A 24,994-nucleotide genomic window follows, 5' to 3' on the forward strand; every position below is an offset into this window, starting at 1 on the left:
TGTGTGCTGTTTCACCTCGGCCACCAGCACACCAGTGACACGAGACAATCCTTAAAGCACTGCACAGGTGATTGATATGTGCAAGGCTGCAAATCTTTGATGCCAAGAAACAACGTTAACCTTTTCCCCGGGTTCACTACTCAACTAACTGACGCTGGTTCAAGGACAGTTTAAAATCACTAGTGTACAGTATGTGTCGCTGTAACCCGTCGTCCTGTGTGATAGACGTGTTGGAGATACACGAGAGCTGTCTAGTTTTCCAGAGGTGTAAGACTGTCACAAAGAAATGATCGGGGCATATTTACCCCCAGTTTTGCATGGATCTATTAATATTTACCCTTTAAATTCTCATTATTGTAATACAGAAAATCCTGTTCAAAAAGGCTTTGTCCTATAACCTCGCTTTCTACTTTCTACATAGGCAGCAACGTAAATGGAACATCATAAGTGATTAATTTGTAACTTTTTTGTTTTGAATTGACATTTATTATGTTTGATACAACAAAACTTTACTGTTGACATTGTATTTACATTAAAAACTATGTATTACACATTTATTTTACATACATTTGGTACTCAACCAAAATGCATTTCTCGCTGCCTTGGGGACGGCGGCGGTGAATTTTAATTCCTGCTCTTGATCGCTGAGTGTTGCTATAACCATAGATTTTCCAATGAACGTGTGTCACATCATGTTTTAACAGTCAAAAAGTGGAAATGCTATAAACAACATTTCTAAAAGTCAAATTAATATGAAACCTAATTTCACAGTATTTTACAATTTACTGTTTTTACTGTAAAGCTGTTTGGCAACCATGCAAAACTGTAAAAAGTAATTGAATTGCTAAATATACAATATGGCCCCAATACAGACTGTTATTGGCAATCTGCACGAGACAGTCATTTAAAAGAAACTACAGTCCATTTGAAGTGTGATCAGGACAGAAGTAATCAATGAAATGAGATGAAGGGATTGGTCTTACAGCAGGGTCCACGTTCCCAAGAGACTTCATTCAAAGCTTAGATTAGTGACGGCCATTCGCTAATGTGGCTTTTTACCTCGTGGACAAAAAGGGTCCAGTAACTAAACTTAGACTGGGATACAAATCCCCGGATAGCACGGGTCATTTCCAGTAAAGAAGGGTGGGCATGGAGGTTACTCGTGGAGTGACAGAACGCTCACGCTGCGGTAGCTACACCACTGTCCTTGATTCACTTTAACGGATCATTTTGTGACCCCCGGGGGGCCAAAGGTCATCATGGCCTCGATGTCACGACAAGCATTTTTATCAGCGCTTTGTTTACAGTTCACAGATATGAACTGACTAACCGGACACTAGAAGTGCAGTCAAGAGTGTCTCAAGCATTACCATCACTGCTTCTCATTATCAACACTCATAAAAGAAATGTTTTGTATTTTAGAGTTCCTGCTTGCTAGATCTAAAACAGTGGATCAATTCACACAGCAAGTGTTTTTAATCAAAGTGCCGCCCTGACAGCCATGACCAGTCAACACAGACAGGAGATCCCCAGAGATCAGACTTCACTAATGGACAGATATGAAGGATGACTCCCTGTTCATCATCATTAGAAACATGTGTCATATGAGATGATTATTAACACAGGCCTCATGCAAATAACCATAAAATCACCGAGAATCAGCACACACTGCATTGTTCTCTTTGTTAATAAAAAGACCTCTGTTTATCCAACCCAGCTCACACACACACACACACACACACACACACACACCTGGCCTGCAGCTCAGCATGATCTATGTGTGTCTACCATTAAATACACTATTTTCTTTAATAAAATATAAATGTATTAAAATGCATACGTTATTAGTAAAATGTGTATTAATGTCATTTCTTTCACTGCTGTATCCAAACATTGAGAGAACATGGTACAAAATGTTTTTTTCCAGGCAATTCGAATATATGATTATCTCTGTGTAAATGATGTGCTTCAAGTCAAACATACTATTTTAAAATATTAATATTTAAGAATCGTGTCATGTAAACAACACGAACACACACACGTTTGACAATGTACAGCATCACCATTAAAATTAATTGTCAACTGTAAACTAATAAATCTAATGGTGATGATCAATGATTTACGGTATTTTTGCCGTTCGTGGTGTTGATAGTTTTGTTGGTGTTGTTCGTATTGAGCGTTTATTTCTAATTATTTCTAATTTCTTTATTTTCTACTCCTCCTGTAGTGTAGTGCGAATTCAGCAGGTAAATAATATTACAAATAATAAAAAATAATGACTGTTGTGTGCGATATTTCAGAATGTTCTCGTCTGAATTTCAGCACCTTGGACAAGACCGCGAGGATTCTGCGCGAAGCTGGCTCGTTTTTACTTGCGCGCGCTGCGAACCCCTTCAACAGCTCTCCGGAACCGTGCTTACCGTTCCAAATCATCTTGGATAGGCCTACTTAATCGCAGAGGTCTTAAGACGCGTTGATGAAAGTTATTGAACTATGTTAACTTAACAAGCCGCCTTTAAACGCAGGGTGTGATGAACGAGCCGCGTAGTAGAACGCTGAAAGCAATGAAGTCAAAATTCGTGGATTTTAAAGTCCAATTTTAAGAATCCAAATAAAAAAAAACTGTCTGTGAATAAACCAGCCACTGTCTAGTTTTGAAGCGTCCGTCTCTGAAGACCAGACGCGTTGTCGTTTACAGCGAGCGCAGCGCAATGGGAGAAACGCGTTCGATTTTAAGTTGGAATGTCTTTTGACTTTAGTTGCCGCCTGAAAACGATGCTTCAAAAAACGCTTCGTACACTTGTCTACATCGACAATTAAATCATAGAGCGGACTTAACTCGCGAACGCAATGAACGCGACGCACACACCTGTTCACGCTCTTGTAAAAGCGCACACACATAATAACAAACATAATCTGATACAAGACTCGCGAGTTTAATAGGATTATATTGTTTATTAAAAAATGAGGAAATATTTCACTTTTAATGGCGTCGTTTATCTTTCCCATAGATACTCCTCCAAACACTCATAATAAAACATGCTTATTTTTGAAGAAATTCTGCAATTTCGTAACCCGGTAAAACTCGGATTCATTTTGATTTATTTTAAATCTTTTAAAAATTAATTCAGTCATACGCGAAAAAATGACTTTGGAGGCGCACCGGCGATTGCGCACAGTTATTAACTGTAATGTTGTGGTAAATGTGCAACTTCCTTCGTTTATTTATGTTCTAATAGATGAACATCGAATGTTCAGTTAAAAGCAACACAGAGACGATAAAAACTATCTGGGTTACTTACATGTGAAACTTGTGTTCGGCTTTATACTTCAGAGTTCACACATTTCCTCTGATCAACAGAAAGAGCCACAGTAAAGCCATCCTGAAAATCCCCAGCAGCCGAAAAGCAAGTGCGCATTTACTGTTCCAAGTTCAGTTAGAAGTGAATCCAGACGTTCGTTAGACAGAAAACAGGATTTAATTCCCTCTTCACGTCATGCTGAATGTCTGTGCCGTTGCATTCCCAATGACAGACATCACAGAGTCTCTAGCACATGAAGTTATGGCTCTGTGGAAAAGCAGAGCTCTGTCTCCTGTAGTGTTCGTGTGTAGACCAGCAGGGTGGAACACAGGTCTGAACTGATCTGAGAGCAGCAGTCAAATGTTCCGCCTTCTTGTCGAACACCATCTGTTTTAAAACACCAAAAGTAAAAGCATCGTGTGTTTCAGATGTGAGCTGTGCTTTAGCTGGATGAGAGAACAGATTGCTTATGTTATGCATATTGCTTTTTTCATATGCCGGGTTTTATATTTGTAAATATGTGAATAATGTGGAATATGAACTTGTGACCCCCTCTGTTGGTCAGAGAGAAGCGTGGCAGGACAGAAGTTCTTGGATCGTCTTTTTAAAGGTTAGTACACCGTTTATTTTTAAGACTATTAGCCATTTTTATACTGGGAAAAGGACGTAGCTGTTTAGCATAATACAGCAAAATAGCAACTGGAACATTTTTATTTCGCTGATAAGTTATATAACGTCATTTATGGGTAGAGAAGTTGATTAATAAATAAATTAGTAAGATAATAACGACTACAGAATTATGCAAGTGCTTTTATTGCAATTACTTAAACCCTCTGAAAAAGTACCAAGAGGTTTTATAAAACTATAATGAATACCATACAAAAACCACGCTACAAGAATGCAGTAAAACAAAGTTTTGAGTCACATCACAGTGTTTTGTATTTATGTGTATTTGTGTTATTTTCATATTTTCATTCTATTGTAAAGGTTTATTCTGTTCGTCATTCGCTATATTTATTAATTCGTCCAAGTATTCCGGTGGCTCGTGTGCCGAGCGCGCCGCGCCTCCACCAAGCGCGCAGGAAGTGACGTCACGGCGTCAACATGCAAGATGGCGACGCATCACAGGCAGAATGCAGCGGGGCGCAGGAAAGTGCAGGTGAATATTTCACACTGATGTGTTGGCTTGTGCGGTGTGTGTCATGTTTGTGTGGTGATGTTAGTGTTTAGACTTGAGTTCAGCGTGTGACGGGTGTTTGTGCGCGCGGGTTTCAGTGCTTGTGTGGCGCTGAGGGAACTCGAGGCCGGGATGTGTTTAAATCTGACGTGCTGTCTCTGTAGTCTGTTAAGGTTAGGGGCGTCCAAAGTGCATGTCAGAGCAACAACAGCTGGAGTTTACGGCATCACATGCGCGGTTCGAGTCAGATGTCTCATAATGCTGCCTACTGAGTGTTCACTAGGGTTGAAGACTCGAGCATCTGGTTTTATATGATGGTGAAGTAGTGTAGTTTAGGGTGATTTAAGATGCTGATTTGGGCCCTGCTCTCGTCTCGTAAGCGCGGGACAGTCAGACATCCTTACATGAGCTAACGTTACAAACGGCACATAACGTCACATGACCATATGAACGTCTATGAGTATGAACGTATGCATTCTAAACGTGTATTAAAGCGTAATGTAGTTAGTATGCGGACTGAACACGTGTGAATACATGATGACCATTTGAGCTAACATGTGTGAACAACTGCATAATTAACACATGAATACATGTATGAATAGGCCTACATAGCATGACCATACAAAAACTGTAGATAATGCATGCAGAGCACATGAACATATATGTCCAGTATGCATATATCACTAATGAACACATGCATCTTGTTGATTGCATGTGTTTTAATTATTTGAAAATGTGCTATTCTATGATGTTTTAAACATTTTATGTCACCAGCAGGTTAATGTTATTTTTATATGTATAACACATGATGGATTGTTCAAATCGTGAGGATAATTTGTATGCTTTTGAAATAACACATTTTGTAACTAATAATAATAATAACAGTGCTGATGCGTGTTGGTTTTTCTGACATCGATTGTGTGTCAGGTGTCATATGTGATCAGAGATGAAGTGGAGAAATATAATCGTAATGGAGTCAACGCGCTACAGCTGGATCCGGCTCTTAACCGTCTCTTCACCGCTGGACGAGACTCCATCATCAGAATATGGAGCGTTAACCAGCACAAGGTAACCAGTGTGGATGCGTACATTACAACTGTGTGTGCTTCTATGACATCGCAAATATAAGACCCACGCTCAGTAAATACACGATTACATTATATTCTGAGTAATGTAGTTCACCACTGCAACTGATGTTTATGGTCAGAGGCAGATGATCTCAAGATAAAATCAGCAAATCTCACCCAATTTAAAGTTACAGGTGTGTATATTTGTTACAGCAGATCTCGACGTGGCTTATCTGATCCAGGATTATTATTAAGACGAATATTAGTTAATACCAGAATATTACTAGAAAAACTTAAATGGTCTTTAGAAATGTTGCCTTAGCAATAAACTGAAATAAGATAAAGTTTAGTCACTACAATTATTAACTGGGAATTAATAAAAACTGAACTAAAACTACAACTGAAATCAAATAAATATCAACATCAATATTAAATAAATGACCAAAGCACACACAATAAAATAGCTGAAAACTTAAAGTTATTGTGAAAGTAACATGTTGAAATAAAAGCTAACTGATTTGATCAGTTTTGTGGTGTGTTGGGAACATTGACACTGGTTTTCGTGTGTGTTTTGCAGCAGGATCCGTACATCGCGTCAATGGAGCATCACACAGACTGGGTGAATGATATCGTCCTCTGCTGTAATGGAAAAACATGTGAGTCCTGTAGCGCATGTGGGCAATTCCAGCAGCGTTATGGACGTGACATAAAAATGCTCACAGAATGTATTTGTTATGTTTACTAAAGCCTTGTTGACAGAGTCTAAACATCAGAAAAATGTCAGTCTATGAACAGATTTCCAATTATTAAAAAGGTCATCTAAACATGCGTTATGGATGTGACAAAAAGGACATGGTTTTTGGGAGACGACAAACATTGTAGGATTTCTGTGAATTAAAATGCAAGAACCTGAAGCAATTATACCCAACAAATGGAGAAGAGATGCCTCTTTATAGAACCTTAAATACTTACTTGATTTTAAGTGAATATGTACCGTTATGGATGTGACCATCTTGAAAATAGCACCTACAGTGAGGGAAATAAGTATTTGATCCCCTGCTGATTTTGTAAGTTTGCCTACTTACAAACAAATGAAGGGTCTATAATTTTTATGGTGGGTTTATTTTAACTGATAGACACAGAAAATAAAAAATATTATATAAAGGTTATAAATTGATTTGCATTTCAGTCGGTGAAATAAGTATTTGATCCCCAAGCAAAACATAACTTTGTACTTTGTGGAGAAACCCTTGTTGGCAAGCACAGAGGTCAGACATTTCTGATAGTTGGTCACCAGGTTTGCACATGTGTCCGGATACATTTAGTCCACTCCTCTGTCAATCTTTAAGGTTTCTTGGCTGTCGCTCAGCAAATTGGAGTTTTAGCCTCCTTCACAGAGGTTCTATAGGACTAGGGTCTAGAGACTGGCTAGGACATTTAATGTGCTTCTCCTTAAGCCACTATTTGGTTGTCTTGGCAATATGTTTTGCGTCTTTGTCATGTTAAAGGCTCATCCATGACCCATCTTCAGTGACCTAGTTAAGGGGAGGAGGTTCTCGTCCAAGATTTTACGGTACATGGGCCCGTCCCTCAGCCCCTCAATGCGGTGAAGTCATCCTGTATACCTGTAGCAGAGAAAAAGCCCTAAAGCAGAATGTTTCCAACACTGTGCTTCTCTGTAGACATGATGTTCTTGGGCTCATAGTCAGCATTTCTCTCCCTCCAAACACAGGAGTCCATTTTGGTCTCACAGCAGTGCCAGCACTTTCGCCAAAGCCTTTTCTGAATCATTTTTATGTTCATTGTCAAACTTAAGACGAGCCAGGCGGGCCTTCTTGGGCAGGAGGACCTTGCGGGTGCTTCAGGATTTCAGTCTACTGTGGCATAGCGTGTTACCAATGTGTTACCAATGTTTTGCTTGCTAACTGTGTTCCCAACTGTCTTGAAATCATTAACAGGCTTCTTCCGTGTAGTTCTGGGCTGATCTTTAACATTTCTCATGATCATCTTTACCCCATTGGGGAAATATTGCAGGGAGCTCCAGAACAAGGGCATTTGATAGTTATTTTGTATATCTTCTATTTCCAAATAATCACACCAACAGTTGTCTCCTTCTCACCAAGCTTCTGTCTGTAGCCTATTCAAGGTTTGTGCAGGTCTCCAATCTTGTCGCTGACATCCTTTAAAACCTATTTGGTCTGGACCATGGTGTTGGAGAGGTTGAACTGGAAGATACAGATTCTGTTGGCAGGCATCTTTTATATACATAACAAGCTGATTTAGGAGTACTTTCTTAAAGTGACAGGACTAATCTGTGGTCCATATAGGCACATAACCAATCTGTGGAGCCAGAATTCTTGCTAGTTGGTAGGGGATCAAATACTTATTTCACTGACTGAAATGCAAATCAATTTATAAACTTTATATAACATTTTTTTCCCCTGATTTTTTTTAATATTCTGTGTCTATCAGTTAAAATAAACCCACCATAAAAATTATAGACCCTTCATTTGTTTGTAAGTACGCAAACTTACAAAATCAGCAGGGGATCAAATACTTATTTCCCTCACTGTACCTGACTAGAAAACCATGCGCTAAAAATAACCAAATGCTTTAAAAACTTGAAGAGAGACCTCACATGGGTAATTAAACCACTAAATGTTGATATCTGTGCTGTTAGCATAGTAAAAACATGATTTTTTTCATGGTAAGGTTGACATTTTCATTCTCATACAGTGGATATCTATACAGATGTGTGTGTGTTGTGTTCCAGTGATATCAGCGTCCTCAGACACTACAGTGAAGGTTTGGAACGCACACAAGGGCTTCTGCATGTCAACGCTGAGAACACACAAGGTACTTTATCATGTCTGCGTGACATTTCAATGAATAAAAACCACGGTCTGAGATGTAAAATGAATGATGAATCTAAAGATTTGTGTTTGGCTCGTGCAGGATTATGTGAAAGCGCTAGCGTATGCTAAAGATAAAGAGCTGGTGGCGTCCGCAGGGCTGGACCGTCAGATCTTCCTGTGGGATGTGAACACGCTCACGGCTCTAACGGCCTCTAATAACACTGTCACCAGTGAGTTACACTGAATAAGACATCAAACTTCAGTTTGTGTGATGTGTTGATGTGTTGTAGACGTGTGTTTGTCTGCTTCAGCGTCGTCTCTCAGCGGGAACAAAGACTCCATCTACAGTTTGGCCATGAATCAGATGGGGACTGTTATCGTGTCTGGATCCACTGAAAAGGTTTGTCTTAGAGAAGTTGTTGTGTTGACTTCAGAAAGCTTTCCACTGAAGCAGAATAAATGGTTCTGTGATACAGTGAGGGAAATAATGATTTGATCCCCTGCTGATTTTGTAAGTTTGCCTGCTTACAAAGAAATGAAGGGTCTATAATTGTTATGGTAGGTTTATTTTAACTGATAGAGACAGAATATAAAAAATATTATATAAAGGTTATAAATTGATTTGCATTTCAGTCAGTGAAATAAGTATTTGATCCCCAAGCAAAACATAACTTTGTACTTTGTGGAGAAACCCTTGTTGGCAAGCACAGAGGTCAGACATTTCTGATAGTTGGTCAGCAGGTTTGCACATGTGTCAGGATACATTTAGTCCACTCCTCTGTCAATCTTTAAGGGTTCTTGGCTGTCGTTTTCGCCTCCTTCACAGATGTTCTATAGGACTAGGGTCTAGAGACTGGCTAGGACATTTAATGTGCTTCTCCTTAAGCCACCCTTTGGTTGTCTTGGCAATATGTTTTGCGTCTTTGTCATGTTAAAGGCTCATCCATGACCCATCTTCAGTGACCTAGTTAAGGGGAGGAGGTTCTCGTCCAAGATTTTACGGTACATGGGCCCGTCCCTCAGCCCCTCAATGCGGTGAAGTCATCCTGTATACCTGTAGCAGAGAAAAAGCCCTAAAGCAGCATGTTTCCAACACTGTGCTTCTCTGTAGGGATGGTGTTCTTGGGCTCAAATCAATTTATAACCTTTATATAATTTTTCCCCCTGATTTTTTGGTTGATATTCGGTTTCTATCAGTTAAAATACCATAAAAATTATAGACCTTTCATTTCTTTGTAAGCAGGCAAACTTACAAAATCAGCAGGGGATCAAGTCATTATTTCCTTCACTGTAAATGAAAGTATGTATGGTTTTCTTGTTGGTTGTGTCAGGTGCTGAGAGTGTGGGATCCACGGACCTGTGCCAAACTGATGAAGCTGAAGGGACACACGGACAATGTGAAATCCCTGCTGTTAAACAGAGACGGCACTCAGGTGTGCTTTATGAATACAGTCACACTCGTTCAAATCTTATTTGTGTGCTTATCACTAGGGGTGTGACGAGGCGCTTATCTCACGAGAACGAGACGAGATTTTTAGACTTTTTTAAAGAAATCCTCAATGATGAAATACAGTGGCAGGAAAAAGTATGTGATCCTTTTGGAATTTCATTGTTTTCTGAATAAATGTGTCATAAAATAAATGTGATCTGATCTTCATCTAAGTCAAGGGTATTGACAAACATAATGTGTCTAAAAATAATAACACAAAAAATTCTGATCTTTCATGTTTTTATTGAACACACTCATTCAACATTCAAAATGGCAGTGGAAAAAGTAAGTGAACCCTCAGAATTAATAACTGGTTGACCCCCCTTGGCAGCAATAACCTCAACCAGGCGCTTCCTGTAGCTGTGGATCAGACCTGCACATCGTTGAGGAGGAATGTTAGCCCATTCTTCCTGGCAGAACTGCTTTAGCTCGGTCATATTCTTTGGACGTCTCATGTGTATGGCCCTCTTCAAGTCAATCCATAGCATCTCTATTGGGTTGAGGTCTGGGCTCGGACTTGGCCACTCCACAAGGCGGATTTTGTTTTTCTGAAGCCATTCTGTTTTGGGTCGGTGTCCTGTTGCGTCACCCACCTTCTACACAGTTTCAGCTGACGTACAGACAGACAGTCTCACATTATCCTGAAGAATGGTCTGATATACTTGGGAATTCATCTTCCCCTCAATGATTCCAAGCTGGCCAGGCCCTGATGCAGCAAAGCAGGCCCAAATCCTGATGTTTCCTCCACCATACTTTACAGTTGGGATGATGTTTTCATGATGATGTGCCGTGCCCTTTCTACGCCAGATGTAGTGCTGCGTGCTTTTTTCCAAATAGTTCAATCTTAGCTTCATCAGTCCACAACACATTTTGCCAATACCGCTGTGGAGTGTCAATGTGCTCTTTTGCAAACTTCAGGCTTGCAGCAATGTTATTTTAGTAAGCAGTGGTGTCCTGCCGTGGATACCCTGCTTGTTCAGTGTTTTACGTATTGTAGACTCATGAACAGAGATGTTAGCAAGTTCCAATGATGCCTTCAAATCTTTGGCTGTCATTCGGGGTTGTTTCTTTACCTCATTGATGAGTCTTCGTTGTGCTCTTGGTGTCATTTTGACTGGGCACCCACTTCTTGGTAGAGTAGCAACAGTCCCAAAGTGTCTCCATTTGTAGATTGTTTGCCTAACGGTAGACTGGTGAATTTCTAAAGTGAAATAACTTTGTAACCCTTGCCAGCTTTATGTAAATCAACCATTCTTGATCGTAGATCCTCTGAAAGCTCTTTTTGGCGAGGCATGGCTCACATAAGCATGTTCTTCTTGTGCAGCTCAAACTCCAACAGTTTGAGGGGTTTTTATCAGTCAGAGTAGCTGTAGTCCACATCTCCAAACTTATTATCTTAACGAGACTCCAGGTGTGCTAAAACCTGACTCCAATTAGCTTTTTTGAGGTCATTAACTCAAGGGTTCACATACTTTTTCCACAAACACTACAAGGTTTTTTTGGTTGTTCGCAATAAAGACATGAAAGATCAAAAAAAGTTGTGTTATTATTTTAGACGCATTTTATTTGTCAATACCCTTGACTTAGATGAAGATCAGATCACATTTTATGACAAATTTATTCAGAAAACCATGAAATTCCAAAAGGTTCACATACTTTTTCTTGCCACTGTATATTGGGAAAAATAGTCTTTTATTCACCTTTACACAAAATGCAAAAATGTAGGCATTATAAAATCAACTTGTACTTTATTAAACACATTAAACTTCTATTTTAATGAATTATATTATGCAGTAATAAACAATATGTAAACACTGCAAAATGTTTTGTCACAAACTTAAATGACAGGCAGTAATTGCACAAAATGTATGCTTTGTTTTCTTAAAGGAGTCATATTGCACGGCTAAAACGAATATTATGGTTTGTTTTAGATGTAACGCAATGTGTATACACCATTTAAAGTTTAAAAAACGTTGTATTTTCCACATACCGTGCATGTTTGTATCTTCTCTTTGCTCCGCCTCTCTGAAAAGCACAGATTCTTTACAAAGCTCATCGGTCTGAAAAGCGAGGTGTGCTATGATTGGCCAGTTAACCAGTGCGTAGTGATTGGTCAAATACTGCAAGCATTTCACGGAAATGTAACACCTCTTACCATATTCGGAACATCAGGTTCCAAAGCAATTGTACTGACAAGACGATACAATGAGATTTACAATTTCGCCCACCTTAACTACGTGTAGATTTGGGCGGTCTTAGTCAAATCATGTTACGAAGTTACGTAGATTCGCCGGGGTGTGGTTACACGAGGCGTTTCAGGCAGGTCTGGTTGAGCATTCGCTTTTAGATAGAATGCATCTTTTGTTCCCACACTTTCATTTCTGCAATTAACACACCAAAGACACAGAAAAACACGTACTTCCGCCATATGACCCCTTTATCGGGTGCAGATTTTAGTAAAGAGCTGTGGTTGTTTTCTCAATATGCTTTTGCGTAGTGCTCGAGTTAACAGAGGTGGCGACCATTTCACAGTGTCAATCCTCCTTCCTCCACTTACTGAACCCTCATAGCCTTCAGAGAAACAGTTAAAACTACATAAACACATTGTTTTATGCTCATATTGCACATATGTAAGAGGTTTTTGAAGAGGTTTGCCTGTGAATGTATTTAAAGTGGTCATATGACACGGCTAAAAGGAATATTATGGTTTGTTTTAGATGTAACTCAATGTGTATACACGATTTAAGGTTCAAAAACGCTGTATTTTCCACACACCGTGCATGTTTGTATCTCCTCTTTGCTCCGCCTCTCTGAAACGCACAGATTCTTTACAAAGCTCATGGCTCTGAAAGCGAGGTGTGCTGTGATTGGCCAGTTGACCAGTGCGTAGTGATTGGTGGAATACTGCAAGCGTGTGAGGGAAATGTGACGCCTCTGACCATATTTGGATCATCAGGTTCCTCTTCATTTGTACTGACAGGTACGCCCACCTTACTTGCGTTTACATTTGGGCGGTCTTAGTCAAATCAGACCACCAACTGATGTAGATTTGTGGGGGTGTGGCTACACGAGGTGTTTCAGGCAGGTCTGGGTGAGCAGTCGCTTTTACATAGAATACATCTTTTGTTCCCACACTTTCATTTCTGCAATTTTACACGTCTAATACATGCACAGGCAACTTATAACACACCAAAGACACAGAACAACACATGTTCGCGCCATATGACCCCTTTCAAATAATGTAATGTGAACTTGTGGTACAGTCAGCTCAGCTGCTGGCAGCACGAACCGCTGTAAACACTCATGCTTATGCACAAGGTGCTGCAGATGCAAGGGCCGTGCGCAAACGTTGAAACCCGTCCATCTAGCTTGTTTACATAGAAAGACGGTGGCAAAGTAGCGCAGCGGGATGGTAAATCACGTTGTCTATGAATAGCCGGGCCGGCGTCACTTTAGCTCTCACACATACTTTGTGCAGTTATTAGCGTGTTCTGTACAGTAATGAATACAGGTCACACCACAACAAAATGTGCACTCACTCACACTAATGCTCCTAAATATATTTTGAGGTCGCACAGGTTAAATATAGGGAGCATATGTGACTAAAATGGTCGCAATTTCGAGCCCAGCACTCCATCATGCCAATTGCGTGAGGAAATTGTGTTTCTCCTTACTCATTCTGAAGACGAACAAGATCTCGCAAGATTGGACTGGTCTCGCGAGATCTCGTGCCACGAGTTCTCGTCACACCTCACTTATCACTTTTATAAATGTGTATTACTTTCAAGTTTTGTGGTGAAATCTAGTTTTGATGTTTGTCTTCAGAATGAGTCAGGAGTGCTACGTTTAGCTCTTGTGTGTGTTGTCTCAGTGTCTTTCAGGAAGTTCAGACGGGACCATTCGGCTCTGGTCACTGGGTCAGCAGAGGTGTATCGCCACGTACCGCGTTCACGATGAGGGCGTCTGGGCGCTGCAGGTCAATGAAGCCTTCACGCACGTCTACTCCGGAGGTCGTGACCGTAAGATATACTGCACAGACCTTCGCAACCCGGACATCCGTGTGCTCATATGTGAAGAGAAAGCACCCGTGTTGAAGGTGAAATGGAAAGACTTGATTTACAAATATTCAACGTGACAGAATCTGCGTATTGAAAAATCACATTTGTGTTCCAAAACATCGACAGCTGCCTTATAAGACCACATGAGTGAGTTTTTGTGACTCTTATTTCAAATAGATCTATTTATATCGGCATTTCTTATTGCAAAGCATTCTGGGATGGCCTTGTTTGGTGGTGAAATCAGGAGTGATGCTTTAAAATGCTGTCAACACAAGCACCTCATTAGGTTTTGGAATAGACTGTAAATCAGACGATGTCAAGCAGAAATCCAGGCGGCAGGTGCGCGTCTAGCGCGAGTATGAAGTAAGGTAAAGTTGCTGAAGTGTGAATGTGTGTTTGACCTCTTTCAGATGGAGTTGGACAGGTCAGCTGAACCACATTCTGCCATCTGGGTTTCCACCACCAAGTCTACAGTTAATAAATGGGTGAGTGCAGCTGGTGTCCGGCGTGACGCGAGCTGAAGCGTACACCTGCCCTCAATCTGTGCAGATGAGCACTAAGTAGTCTGCAGCATCTTCGTTTACGTATAAGGGTCATTCATTAGTGTCACTCAGAAAGATGTATGCGCCAGCACCTTCACTTATTTCATTAGTGTCAGTATCAATCGTACGGTTTCGTTTGGAGCAAGGATGCTGTTGTAAAATTCATTGTTGTTGCTTTTTCTAAAGTGTTCAATTCAGCTTTACTGAAAATATTTTTTTGCATTACAGACGGTATAGAAATAAGAAAAAAATGTAGGATTATTGCAGCTTTTACATAAGACGTGCTTTTGCACCAGTGATTTTAGTTTTACTTGAGTTTTTTGTTTGTTTATTGTGGTTTTATTGGCGTTTTGTATTAGCTTTTATTCTTTATAGTTTTAGTTTTCTTAAGGATGTCCTTTTTTAATTTATTAATTGGCTATTTAGATTTGAGTCCTTTTTAGTTTTAGTTTCGTTTTTATATATTTCAAATGAATTATTTTTCAGTTATACTTATTTCAGGCAGCATTGCTTATTTTCTTTTAGTTTAGGTTCTTAAATAATATTTATGTTTATATTTGATCTCATTTGAATTAATAGTAATGTATTATAAGTAAGGGATAATCCACAGCTAACCATGCGTTTTAATACACGACGTGGAGGCCAATCAGAATCAAGTATTCAAACAGACCATGGTATAAATAGTTTTAGTTAACAGTAATAATCCTACAGCACAGTGACAGTAGATTAAAATATATTTGCATACAGTAAATGATTCTCTCTGTCATGTTGTAATATTTCTCTGTTCTTCTTCAGTCTCTGAAGGGGATTCATAATTTCCGAGCGTCGGGGGATTATGACAATGACTGCAGTACTCCACTGACACCACTGTGCACACAGCCTGAGCATGTTATTAAAGGTACACATGAACGTGCGTGTTATCTGGTTCCCAATGCTTTTACATATTTAAAGCCCCCGTAAATTGGAAGTTGCGATCATCTTTACTTCCGTATTTTGACACATTTCCAAATGAAATGGAATTTCGAATGAGAAAAATAGTGGGCGTGGCTTTCGTCTTTCTCTGAAATTTGATTGGATGTATAAAAACAGCAAGTGTGTTTTGGAAAGGAACTGGGAGCAGACTGACAGTAGAAGGGGAGGAGTTAACGGATGCTCCGCCCAAGCCGTCTAACACATGTCATTTAAGATGGATAGTCATGACAAGACGGAAGTGCATTTTCAGATTTTAATTGAAGATTATGAGGGCACACGAATTTAAAAAAGAGAATGAGCCACATTGACAAACTGTTTACAATAAACACTGCAATATTTCATGAAAAAATAAGCGTTGTCATTTTTTATTTCACTGGGACTTTAACAAGAAACTGTACAGTCAGAGCCAGTTCTGAAAGGGAAACACACATTTAAGTTTTTATCAAGAGTCAGGATGTTGAGATGTGTCTTTAGGTTACATTGATGGTGACGTCACGTTCATGTCTTGTGTTGACCTCTAGGTGGAGCCAGTATAATTCAGTGCCACATTCTGAATGACAAGAGACACATTCTCACCAAAGACACCAATAACAGCGTGGCATACTGGGATGTGCTGAAGGTAGACTGAGGTTTACACACGTGTCCCTCTAATCTCATGATGATGATTTCGGTTCTCATGTCTGTATTTCTGTGCAGGCGTGTAAAGTTGAAGACTTGGGCAAGACAGAGTTTGATGAAGAAATCAAAAAAAGATTTAAGATGGTTTATGTGCCCAACTGGTTTTCAGTGGATCTCAAAACAGGGGTATGTCACGGTCATTGAGCTTCATAATAAAACATTTGTTCATTAAAACATTATTAAACATTTGAGTATTTCATGTTTTGTTTTTTAGACGTTGTCTATAATGTTTGATTGACAGATGCTGACTATAACATTAGATGAGAGCGACTGTTTCGCCGCCTGGGTTTCGGCTAAAGACGCGGGGTTCACGAGTCCTGACGGATCAGACCCCAAACGTGAGATCAGATCAGACCCACACACAGGATGTGTTTAGGATGTAAATACACGATACAGATGAAGACGTGTGTGTGTTTTGTTGTGTGTTGCAGTGAATCTGGGCGGTCTGCTGCTTCAGGCTCTGTTGGAGTTTTGGCCGCGCACACACATCAACCCAATGGATGAGGACACAGAACTGAATCATGCCAGCGGTAATATTCATATCATTCTCCATTTATTCGTCCTTATGTTATTGTATGAAGAAGTTACCTAAATATGAGGACTTTGATATTATCGGTGAATGTGTGTTCTTAAATGGATCCTGGACAACATGTTTGATGTGCGTTTAGTGAACGGTGAACACGAGAGCAGGACACAGAAAGGTAACGGATATTTCCAGGTTCCAGCACACACGCCGGTCATCTTCGGTGAGGCGGGAGGCAGAACGTTATTCCGGTCTGTACCGATCTGTTTAATCTCAGCTGTGTCGATTCTGTGGGATGAGATAATGTGATGACATCATCATTGTGTGTGTCTGCTGCAGGCTGTTGTGTCGTGACTCGGGAGGTGAGACTGAGTCCATGTTACTGAACGAGACCGTCCCGCAGTGGGTCATCGACATCACAGTGGACGTACGTTTATAAAAACACACTTTACATGTAAAAAACCTCTTGATAATGTTGAAGAAGAATGTTAATATAACTTAATTCGGTCTGTCTTACAGAAAAACATGCCCAAATTCAACAAAATCCCCTTCTACCTCCAGCCTCACTCATCATCTGGAGCAAAGACATTAAAGAAGTGCGTCTCAGTCCTGATTTTAACAATGGGTTAAATGGGTTACAATCATATTTACACAACATTACACAAACAGAAATGAATGAGCATGTGCCTTTGTGTGTGTGTGCGCGCAGGGATCGGCTGTCGGCCAGTGACATGTTACAGGTGAGGAAGGTGATGGAACACGTCTATGAGAAGATCATTAATCTGGACAGCGAGTCACAGACGGGCGGATCGGCCGCAGAGAAACCCAGCGAGCAGAAGGAGGAGGAAGACGTCTCGGTTCTCGCAGAAGAGAAAATCGAGCTGCTCTGTCAAGATCAGGTAGAAAAATCACCGGTTCTCATGAGCTTTTGTTTTTATATTTTTAATTTCTAGCATTTTTTGCTATTTGCTAGTTTTGATTTATTTCTGTTTTCATTATTTATTTATTTTAAACTTATTTCTGTGTCAAATCATATTTAGGCCTATATTTAATTTTATTTTAAGTAACCTAAGAAATCTAATAGTTTTATGAACAATAGTAACCCTGGTGCACAATAACAAAATCCAAAACCTGGAGTCCACAGCAAAAGCTAGCATAACATTCAGAAAGCTGTTTTAAAATAGATGTAACCGAAAGCTGAATGGCATCATTTCTGACCCACTAGTGGTACCCAATAAAATGTTAATAAGATTTTAAGAGTAAGACTTGAACAGATTTTTTGATATTGATCAGACAAACTGAGGCCAATGGATTCATATAAATAGTCCAGTGTATTGTAAACCAGTTCTTATTCAAACAGTGTATTATAGTGTTGACGTATTTCTCAATTACATAAACATGACTTCCAGTCGTTGTAATGAACAGTCAATAAAGAAATGCACAAACAAAAATAGTCCTGCAAAAAATGTGTTCTCTCTGCTCCTCTTGGAAGATTTTGGACCCCAACATGGACCTGCGGACGGTGAAACATTTCATCTGGAAAAGTGGAGGTGACCTGACGCTTCACTACCGGCAGAAGTCCACGTGAGATCGGCCCCCGTGCTGTCGCCATGGAAACACCCAGCAGATCCATTCGTTACACTTCACATTCAAAGCACACGCTCACCTGCACTTCCTGGTTCTGTCTGATCATCTTCCACTCACGGGCCGCTCGATCACGCATGTCCATCAGGATGGAAACGGGAAGGACACTGACGAATGGAAGGGCGGTTTACAGAAACACGTCTCCCTGTTCTCTTGTTTTATTTGCGTATGGAATATGCCACCTGAACGCTTTCCAGTAAGACGTTTGTTATTTTCCTAGCGTGAACTCGATGGATGCCATATAGTGGATGTGTCAGACTGCTTGATTTTTATTCTCGTTTTACATTCCAGTGATGTGTTTGTTGCCAACGACATTGTGCAATCCTTCCCGCAGCATGCTGGGAAAATAGAAAGTCAAAAAGCGGAAGACTGCGTGCGGTCTGGATCCCGAGCGAAGAAACCTTTCAATTTGCTGAACAGCTGAGAAAACTCTTCAGAGTGCTCCAAGAACGTTTTTCCCACGATGCATCTGTCACTGTGCTGTGATCATCAATGCATTCATTCTGTACATATATTGTAATTATTTTGTAGTTCACGAGGAGTTTTCTTTTCTTTTGAAGAAAATGTACGGGATCATCAACACGGTGCTGTTTCATGTCATACGTGACTGACGGAGGTGAAAGAGTTTCTTTAAAGAAATAATTCACCCACGAATCAGTTTTAGGTGAACTATTCCATTAAATGTTTCTAACTCATTTCGCTTCTGTGAGGAATGATGCGCAAGGTCAAATGTCACCGGAGGGCAAAACTCGGTTCATGTGTTTTAATTTATGCAAAACGAAAGCTGTGTTCTGCAAACGTTTGTCAATCATGAGAAGATTTGCACAGTATAGCGACGTGTATTCATGTATATAATCAGACTTTAGTTTAGAGATAAGCCCATGATGATAGTTCTACAAATGACACCGCTATGTTGAAACGAAGACTAAAGAGATCTTGAGAAGGTTTTCAAGTGTCCATGACTTCTGTATTTATGCTTCCTGCGTTGATTGTAATTATATGCAGTATATTTTGGGTAAATAACAGCTTAATAAATTAACCATTAATAAACCAGTTAGAATACAGTTTATTTTTTTATTCAGAGTTGTGACAGAGAGACAGATGTCACTGAAATCACATCGAATGTGACATTGACTTTGTGTTTGTTTCTCATTTCTGTCTTCTGATGTCTCCCTGCGTTCAAGATCTTTTGTTTATCATCAGGTCGTATATAAAAGAGCTTCAGATGTCAGGTTGGGGCCTGCTATATTTCATCTTAAACTGTTTTTACATTTTCGTAATTCGTGCAGCTTCAATTAGCTAGTAAAGGCAAGAAAGGAGATGAAAATAAGAAATATTGACATACAGTACCTGTCATTTACACTTTCATTTCATTATAGCTTTAAATTTGAAATGCCATTAAAAGGTTAATAGGAGTGTATCTGAGCACACAAAGCTCCGACGCAGTTATTCATAGCTCACATTTATTGAACGGTGTATTATTTGATCCCAGGAACTCTCTGACAACTGAAATACATTGAAATGATGCTTACATGGATGATGTCATTATTTAAAGTGCATTGGTATAAAACAGTAGACATTAACTGTGCAAGTATTTATTTTATTTTTGGTATAACACTAAATGAAGTTAATGCCGCAGGTCACCTGTGACTGTTCTCTGTATTTAACTTCTGTATATTTATCATTTTCAGAAGCTGAAAGCAGTGTCTGCGTTTGCATATGTCATCATGTCACAGGTAAGTGTTGGGTGTTTCTGACTGGTGTGAGAACTCTGGATTCTCTTACGAGTTATGATTCAATAATACTCATGTGCCAAATATAAACATGTCAGACAGCACTTCAGCAGTATGGCTTTAAATTCACACTGTGTGTGTGTGTCTGTCCTGTACTGTACATGTAAGATTTTATGTTAACTAACATTATATTTATGAAATAATTAGCATTTGCTGCATTCATTGAGTTGTTTTAGCAACATTCATGTCAAAAGTCTTTATAGAGTCTGTCCAGAGAGATCACAGATATAATCAGATTTCACAGGAGTGATATATATATACACGTATATATACACATTATACTTTGCATGAAGAAATTAAGCTTATTTTTAAGATTCATGACATGTGCATAAGGGTGAAGTGTTGATGCAACTTCCTCCATCATTCAATTTTTTGGTCTTTATGCCCAGAGAAACTGCACATTTTCATGAAGTTTAGAATTTCAAGCAACAACATTGTATAAAGCAGGATTGCGTACAACAGTCACGCTTCATCTAACTGAATGAATACTGCATTGACTTCTGTGTAATCTTCAATGTTAACCGTGGAAATACAAGTAAATAGTTTCAATTAAGTTGCTTGATTTAGTAATATATAATCTTCATAATTATTTATATGAAGCAGAAGGTGTGATGATGCGTGCGTGGCTTGATGTCACTGTGGAAATGTGTTCATCTCATCGCACGTTGCCTCCATATTTAAAGTCACAGGTCCTTCTTCAACACTGTGGATCCCAGAGTCATTCTTCTGGACGTCTGCTGTGACCGTGCTGTTTTCAGAGCGGCCTTTATGAGAAAACATGTCAACAAATGAAACATGACGAATAAGATCATTTATTGTTTTTAAAAACCTTCTGATACTTACTGATGATGACAGATACATCCTCACGGCTGTAGACTCCGTCGTCATCATCTTTGACAATGAAAGATCCACAGATGTCGTCTCAAACACGTCTGTGATAGCCGTTTAACAACATTCATATACTGTCAACAATATTGAACATCCCTTCTTAAAAATTGAGCTTACAGACATCTTTGAACTCCCACTGTTTCTCTAATGGTGTTGAAACTTGAAAGTCGGTCTTATGCCCAGAAGCGTCTGCTGTCACATCACAGCCCGACGCATCCGAGAAATCCTCTAAAAATGTCTGGAATTAAATTCATGAATGTCAAGAATAACTAGTGAAGGTCTTTAAAGGTTTCTACAGATGTGAATGATTCCTGGACATACTGACTTCAGAACTGTGCCTTTCCTCCAGGGTTTCTGATGCTGGATAGGTGTCGTGTTGTTGTTGTTGTTGCGAGGATGCGAGCGATCTTGTGGGGATGCGATGCAGGTAGCCGAACCCAATGCCACAACCAAGACTAAACAGAACACCAGTAAGTAAAACATGTTTTCTGTTAATCCCGTGTGCTTGCATTACGTGTAAAATGACAAAGAAAAAAGGTGCAAAAGATGTTAAATGGGGGCGTTTAATTGGCCTGTGCGTACCTTCCCTCTCCGCCCCACGCTCCATTAGGAGTGATGTGAACCTCCCTGCAGTCGTCTCTCTCTGTGTTATACACCAGAAGTTTCAATGCTTTCCCCTCGGACGCTTCTATCAGCGTGAAGAAATCCTCCGACTGTGGGTGAGAATATTCACAGCGTGAGCATCACAGCAGGACATCGTTGTGTATTCACAGAATGTGATGTAGAAATCTTACTGCCTGTAGCACCTGATCCGCACCAACAATATAATCTGAATACGGCTTCAGTCCAGCCAGAGCGGCCGGTGAATTGAGTTCCACATCCTACGAACACATTCAACACCAAACTGATTCAAAACATTTTGGGCTAAACTATTCCTTCAAGTCTTGCAGGAATCATATGGATCATCAGGTTTTGTTATAGGCCGCTTGTGATTTATACATGCGGAGACTTGTTACCCAAATTGAGAACTCATAATCGGCAATAAACAGATTTGTGTTCAATTATTAAACTGCAAATCAGGATCATTTTTAATAGTGGACGTCTGGACTCTACTGTGACTGTAAAAATGCATTGATTTGGATTGACAAAAATAAAACCAAAACCAAAACATGACCTCACCAAAACATGCCAGACGTTGTGACTGGCCCCATGAAAGGTGCAGAATCGAACGCTGGCGCCCAGTAAACCCTGACCACCCCACATGTTACTGGGGATGACCTCCAGCTCTCTGATCTTCAGCACTTTACTGCTGTACACCTCCATCTTCACAGGCTTCTCGATGTTTGCCTTCAGAAGATCTTTCAGCATACTGTTGTCTTTATTCTGACGACACACAATGCGTTCAATACCATTAATACAGTTGTTTTGTTTAGTGAGCATCTTCTTCATCACTTCTGATTTCTGGTTCTCCTTCATCATCTTCAGTTTATCATGATGCTGATAAATATAGAAATGCGTATGAAACTGACCAGCCGTGCGTGTCCTACAGACAGAATGAAGTCAAAGAAGGGCTCCAGTCCGGCTCTCTGAGCTGGTGAGTTCTCCTGAATCTGACAAATGAAATGCCAAAGAGATTTATTAAAAAAAAGAGACATGACACATTTAAAGGTCAGTGCACATTTCCTACCCTTATGAAAATCAACCATGGTTTTACTACAGGAACCATAGTTTAACCATGATGTTTGTAGTAAAATCCTCCAAAAACAATGACTACTTTTACTATAATAAAACCCTGCTTCATTTTCCATAAGGGTGTTGTTTACTGTTGTCCAGTCTAAACTACAGGACATGAAAAGCCTTTCTTATTGTTATTGAATCAGTTATAAATCATACGAATCCACGTCTATTTAATCAAAAATCGTAAAGCTAATGAAATGTGCGATGAAATCTTGTATTTACCCCGTGCACGTGATAGCCGCCCTCTGCAGTAAACACGCTCTGAATCAAACCCATGGTGAAACTGCAGTCGCCGGTAACGAGCACCAATCATACTGCAGCACGAGATCGGATCATGAATATTCATCAACGCGTGCTGACGTTGCCAGGAGCGTAAAACGCCTGCTTGCCTTTCGACCAATGACTGCTGGTCGAACGTGTGATTGTTTGCGTTAATATTTTTCATGATCGCAAAGTCTCCTCGTGCTTTATTTCGTTTGATCGTTGTAAACATTTTCAGCGGAAATTACAACGTTATACAAATAAATAACAAAAAACAAAAACATTCGTGACACGGTATTTTTCTGTGAACAGACGTGACTAATCGATTGAGCAGATATGTGAGATGACTGCGGTAGATTATTATCCCTGTGCAGGTGTAACCACGGTTGCTTAGCAACGGCTGAACTCCGTTATTTAAAGTCACAGGTGGTGCTGTTTGATGTTTGTCCTAAGATTAGAAAACATGGCAGAAAACGATGCAACGTGTTTGGTGAGGAAGATGTTGATTTAGTTCATGTTATTATAATAATTATTTAAACTTTGAATAGTAGAAATGGAAGTAGAACGTGTAAAATAACTGGTGTTTGTTTAATATACAGCCCATAATTATATATTATATGAGAGAGAAGTACTTCAGACACGCAATAAATACAGCTGAGAAATATTTACAACTGTACAACAATGATCCTGTGCTCCGGTTTATCAAAGCTGTTGGATCTCTGATGGAAGGTAAGGTGTGATTGATGTTTTCTGACAGCATTGTGAAACCTATACATGATCACAACTGTAGGTCATGGTGATTATATTTACAGTGATAATACTATCTGAGAGTGATGAATGAAATGTTGATGTCGATGACGGCTGGTGTCTGTCACAGGTGACACGCAGGAGGCGATGAGAGATCTCATTCATCTGAAGGATCAGTCTCACCTCTCTCTGTGTTCAACTATAGCTCTCATGAACGCTCACAGACGCCGTGAGACTCTGGGTAACACCCGTCTCCTGTACACACACTGAATCAGGGATTGGATTTACGTGGATTGCAGAATGTTCTGTGTTTTCAGATGAAGAGGCGTTGAATGCGCTGACCTCTGACCTGAAGCTGTCGGGCTCAACAGCAGGTGTCAGGGCGCTGTATTACGCAGCTCTGCTTTACTGGATCCTCGACCGGAACGTCAAAGCCAGACACTGCATCAACAAACTGCTGAAGCTGTCAGATAAATCCCCACAGGTTTGTGTGACGGATGAATGAAGATGAAACCGTGATGAATCCACTATTAAACAGGGAGGTTTTGTTATTATCAACTTTTTTAGGGGCTTGTCCTCAAGGGCTGGATTATATTGACATCTGAGTTGACGGAGAACAAACCTCAGGCCATCCGTTACTTCGACAGCGCCGGTCAGGACTCTGAGGATGTGTTCGGGCTCATGGGAAAGGTGCGAGATTTTTCATTTCTGTACAGAAACTCTTCATGAACCTCAGGGAGACTGAAATGTTTCTCGACACAGGTTGAGTTTCTCATGGCGAAACAGAAGCAGCCGTGCGCTCTTGATATTGTGAATCAGATCATAGTTTCTCATCCAGATTTCGTCCCAGCGCTCAATCTGAAGATGAAGATCTTTATGTCTCTGCGTGACTGGGAACAAACTGAAGAGCTCGCTCGCAGGTAATCTGAATCATATACACCTGTTAAAGCTCAATGAGATTGTTTGAGATGTGATTCAGTGCTTTTACTTGAAATGAGCAGAATTCTGGAGAGAGATGAACACGATTTAAAAGCTCTTCAGATGATGGCTGTCATTGCTGCGGCTAAAGATGGAGATATGGGGCTGGTAATTCTGTTTTCATTCTAACTCATGATTTACCATAGATAAACAAAAAAAATAATACGGATCATTTATTCCCCTCATGTGTTTGTAAACCTGTATGTGAGTCTTTCTTCAGTGGAACACAACAGAAGATATTTTGAGGAATGTCTCTGTGGCTTTGTGTTCATCCAATGGAAGT

The 24,994-nt window shown here is 40.0% G+C and overlaps 4 protein-coding genes across 5 annotated transcripts in view; 2 read left to right on the top strand and 2 right to left on the bottom strand.

The window, feature by feature from the left end:
• scn5lab (sodium channel, voltage gated, type V-like, alpha b) overlaps positions 1–3,606 on the bottom strand; it is a 186,094-nt gene extending 182,488 nt beyond the window's left edge. Inside the window, exon 1 of the mRNA XM_057322728.1 lies at positions 3,303–3,606. The gene's annotated coding sequence lies outside the window, so the exon portion shown is untranslated. The remainder of the gene's footprint in view (positions 1–3,302) is intronic.
• Positions 3,607–4,359: 753 nt separating this feature from the next.
• On the top strand, positions 4,360–18,693 carry wdr48a (WD repeat domain 48a). 2 transcript variants are annotated; one of them, XM_057322733.1, is made up of 19 exons: positions 4,360–4,461; positions 5,407–5,547; positions 6,127–6,202; positions 8,320–8,402; positions 8,502–8,631; positions 8,713–8,801; positions 9,733–9,834; positions 13,762–13,986; positions 14,359–14,433; positions 15,286–15,388; positions 15,984–16,081; positions 16,159–16,266; positions 16,382–16,478; positions 16,572–16,670; positions 16,809–16,914; positions 17,003–17,090; positions 17,183–17,259; positions 17,373–17,562; positions 18,156–18,693. In XM_057322733.1, exons 1-19 carry the CDS (start codon positions 4,414–4,416, stop codon positions 18,249–18,251), a joined length of 2,031 nt encoding a protein of 676 aa, XP_057178716.1. In that variant the 5' UTR covers positions 4,360–4,413; the 3' UTR covers positions 18,252–18,693. The 2 variants fall into 2 exon arrangements, with proteins under 2 accessions (XP_057178716.1, XP_057178715.1); XM_057322732.1 differs by having other exon boundaries at positions 4,361–4,461; positions 6,124–6,202.
• A 36-nt stretch (positions 18,694–18,729) lies between these two features.
• On the bottom strand, positions 18,730–23,046 carry gorasp1b (golgi reassembly stacking protein 1b). Its single transcript, XM_057322734.1, has 9 exons — positions 22,948–23,046; positions 22,518–22,598; positions 22,168–22,371; positions 21,783–21,869; positions 21,571–21,701; positions 21,314–21,443; positions 21,106–21,226; positions 20,944–20,991; positions 18,730–20,864 (listed from the first exon to the last, which is right to left on the bottom strand). Exons 1-9 carry the CDS (start codon positions 22,999–23,001, stop codon positions 20,734–20,736), a joined length of 987 nt encoding a protein of 328 aa, XP_057178717.1. The 5' UTR covers positions 23,002–23,046; the 3' UTR covers positions 18,730–20,733.
• A 154-nt stretch (positions 23,047–23,200) lies between these two features.
• Positions 23,201–24,840, top strand: ttc21a (tetratricopeptide repeat domain 21A). The gene is made up of 6 exons (XM_057323399.1): positions 23,201–23,715; positions 23,864–23,974; positions 24,051–24,217; positions 24,301–24,423; positions 24,496–24,653; positions 24,735–24,840. The coding sequence occupies exons 1-6, from the start codon at positions 23,604–23,606 to the stop codon at positions 24,838–24,840; spliced, it is 777 nt and encodes a 258-aa protein (XP_057179382.1). The 5' UTR covers positions 23,201–23,603.
• The last annotated feature ends 154 nt before the right edge of the window (positions 24,841–24,994 follow it).

Source organism: Triplophysa rosa, linkage group LG23, assembly GCF_024868665.1.
Source record: "Triplophysa rosa linkage group LG23, Trosa_1v2, whole genome shotgun sequence".
In the NCBI taxonomy this organism is placed as follows: Eukaryota; Metazoa; Chordata; class Actinopteri; order Cypriniformes; family Nemacheilidae; genus Triplophysa; species Triplophysa rosa.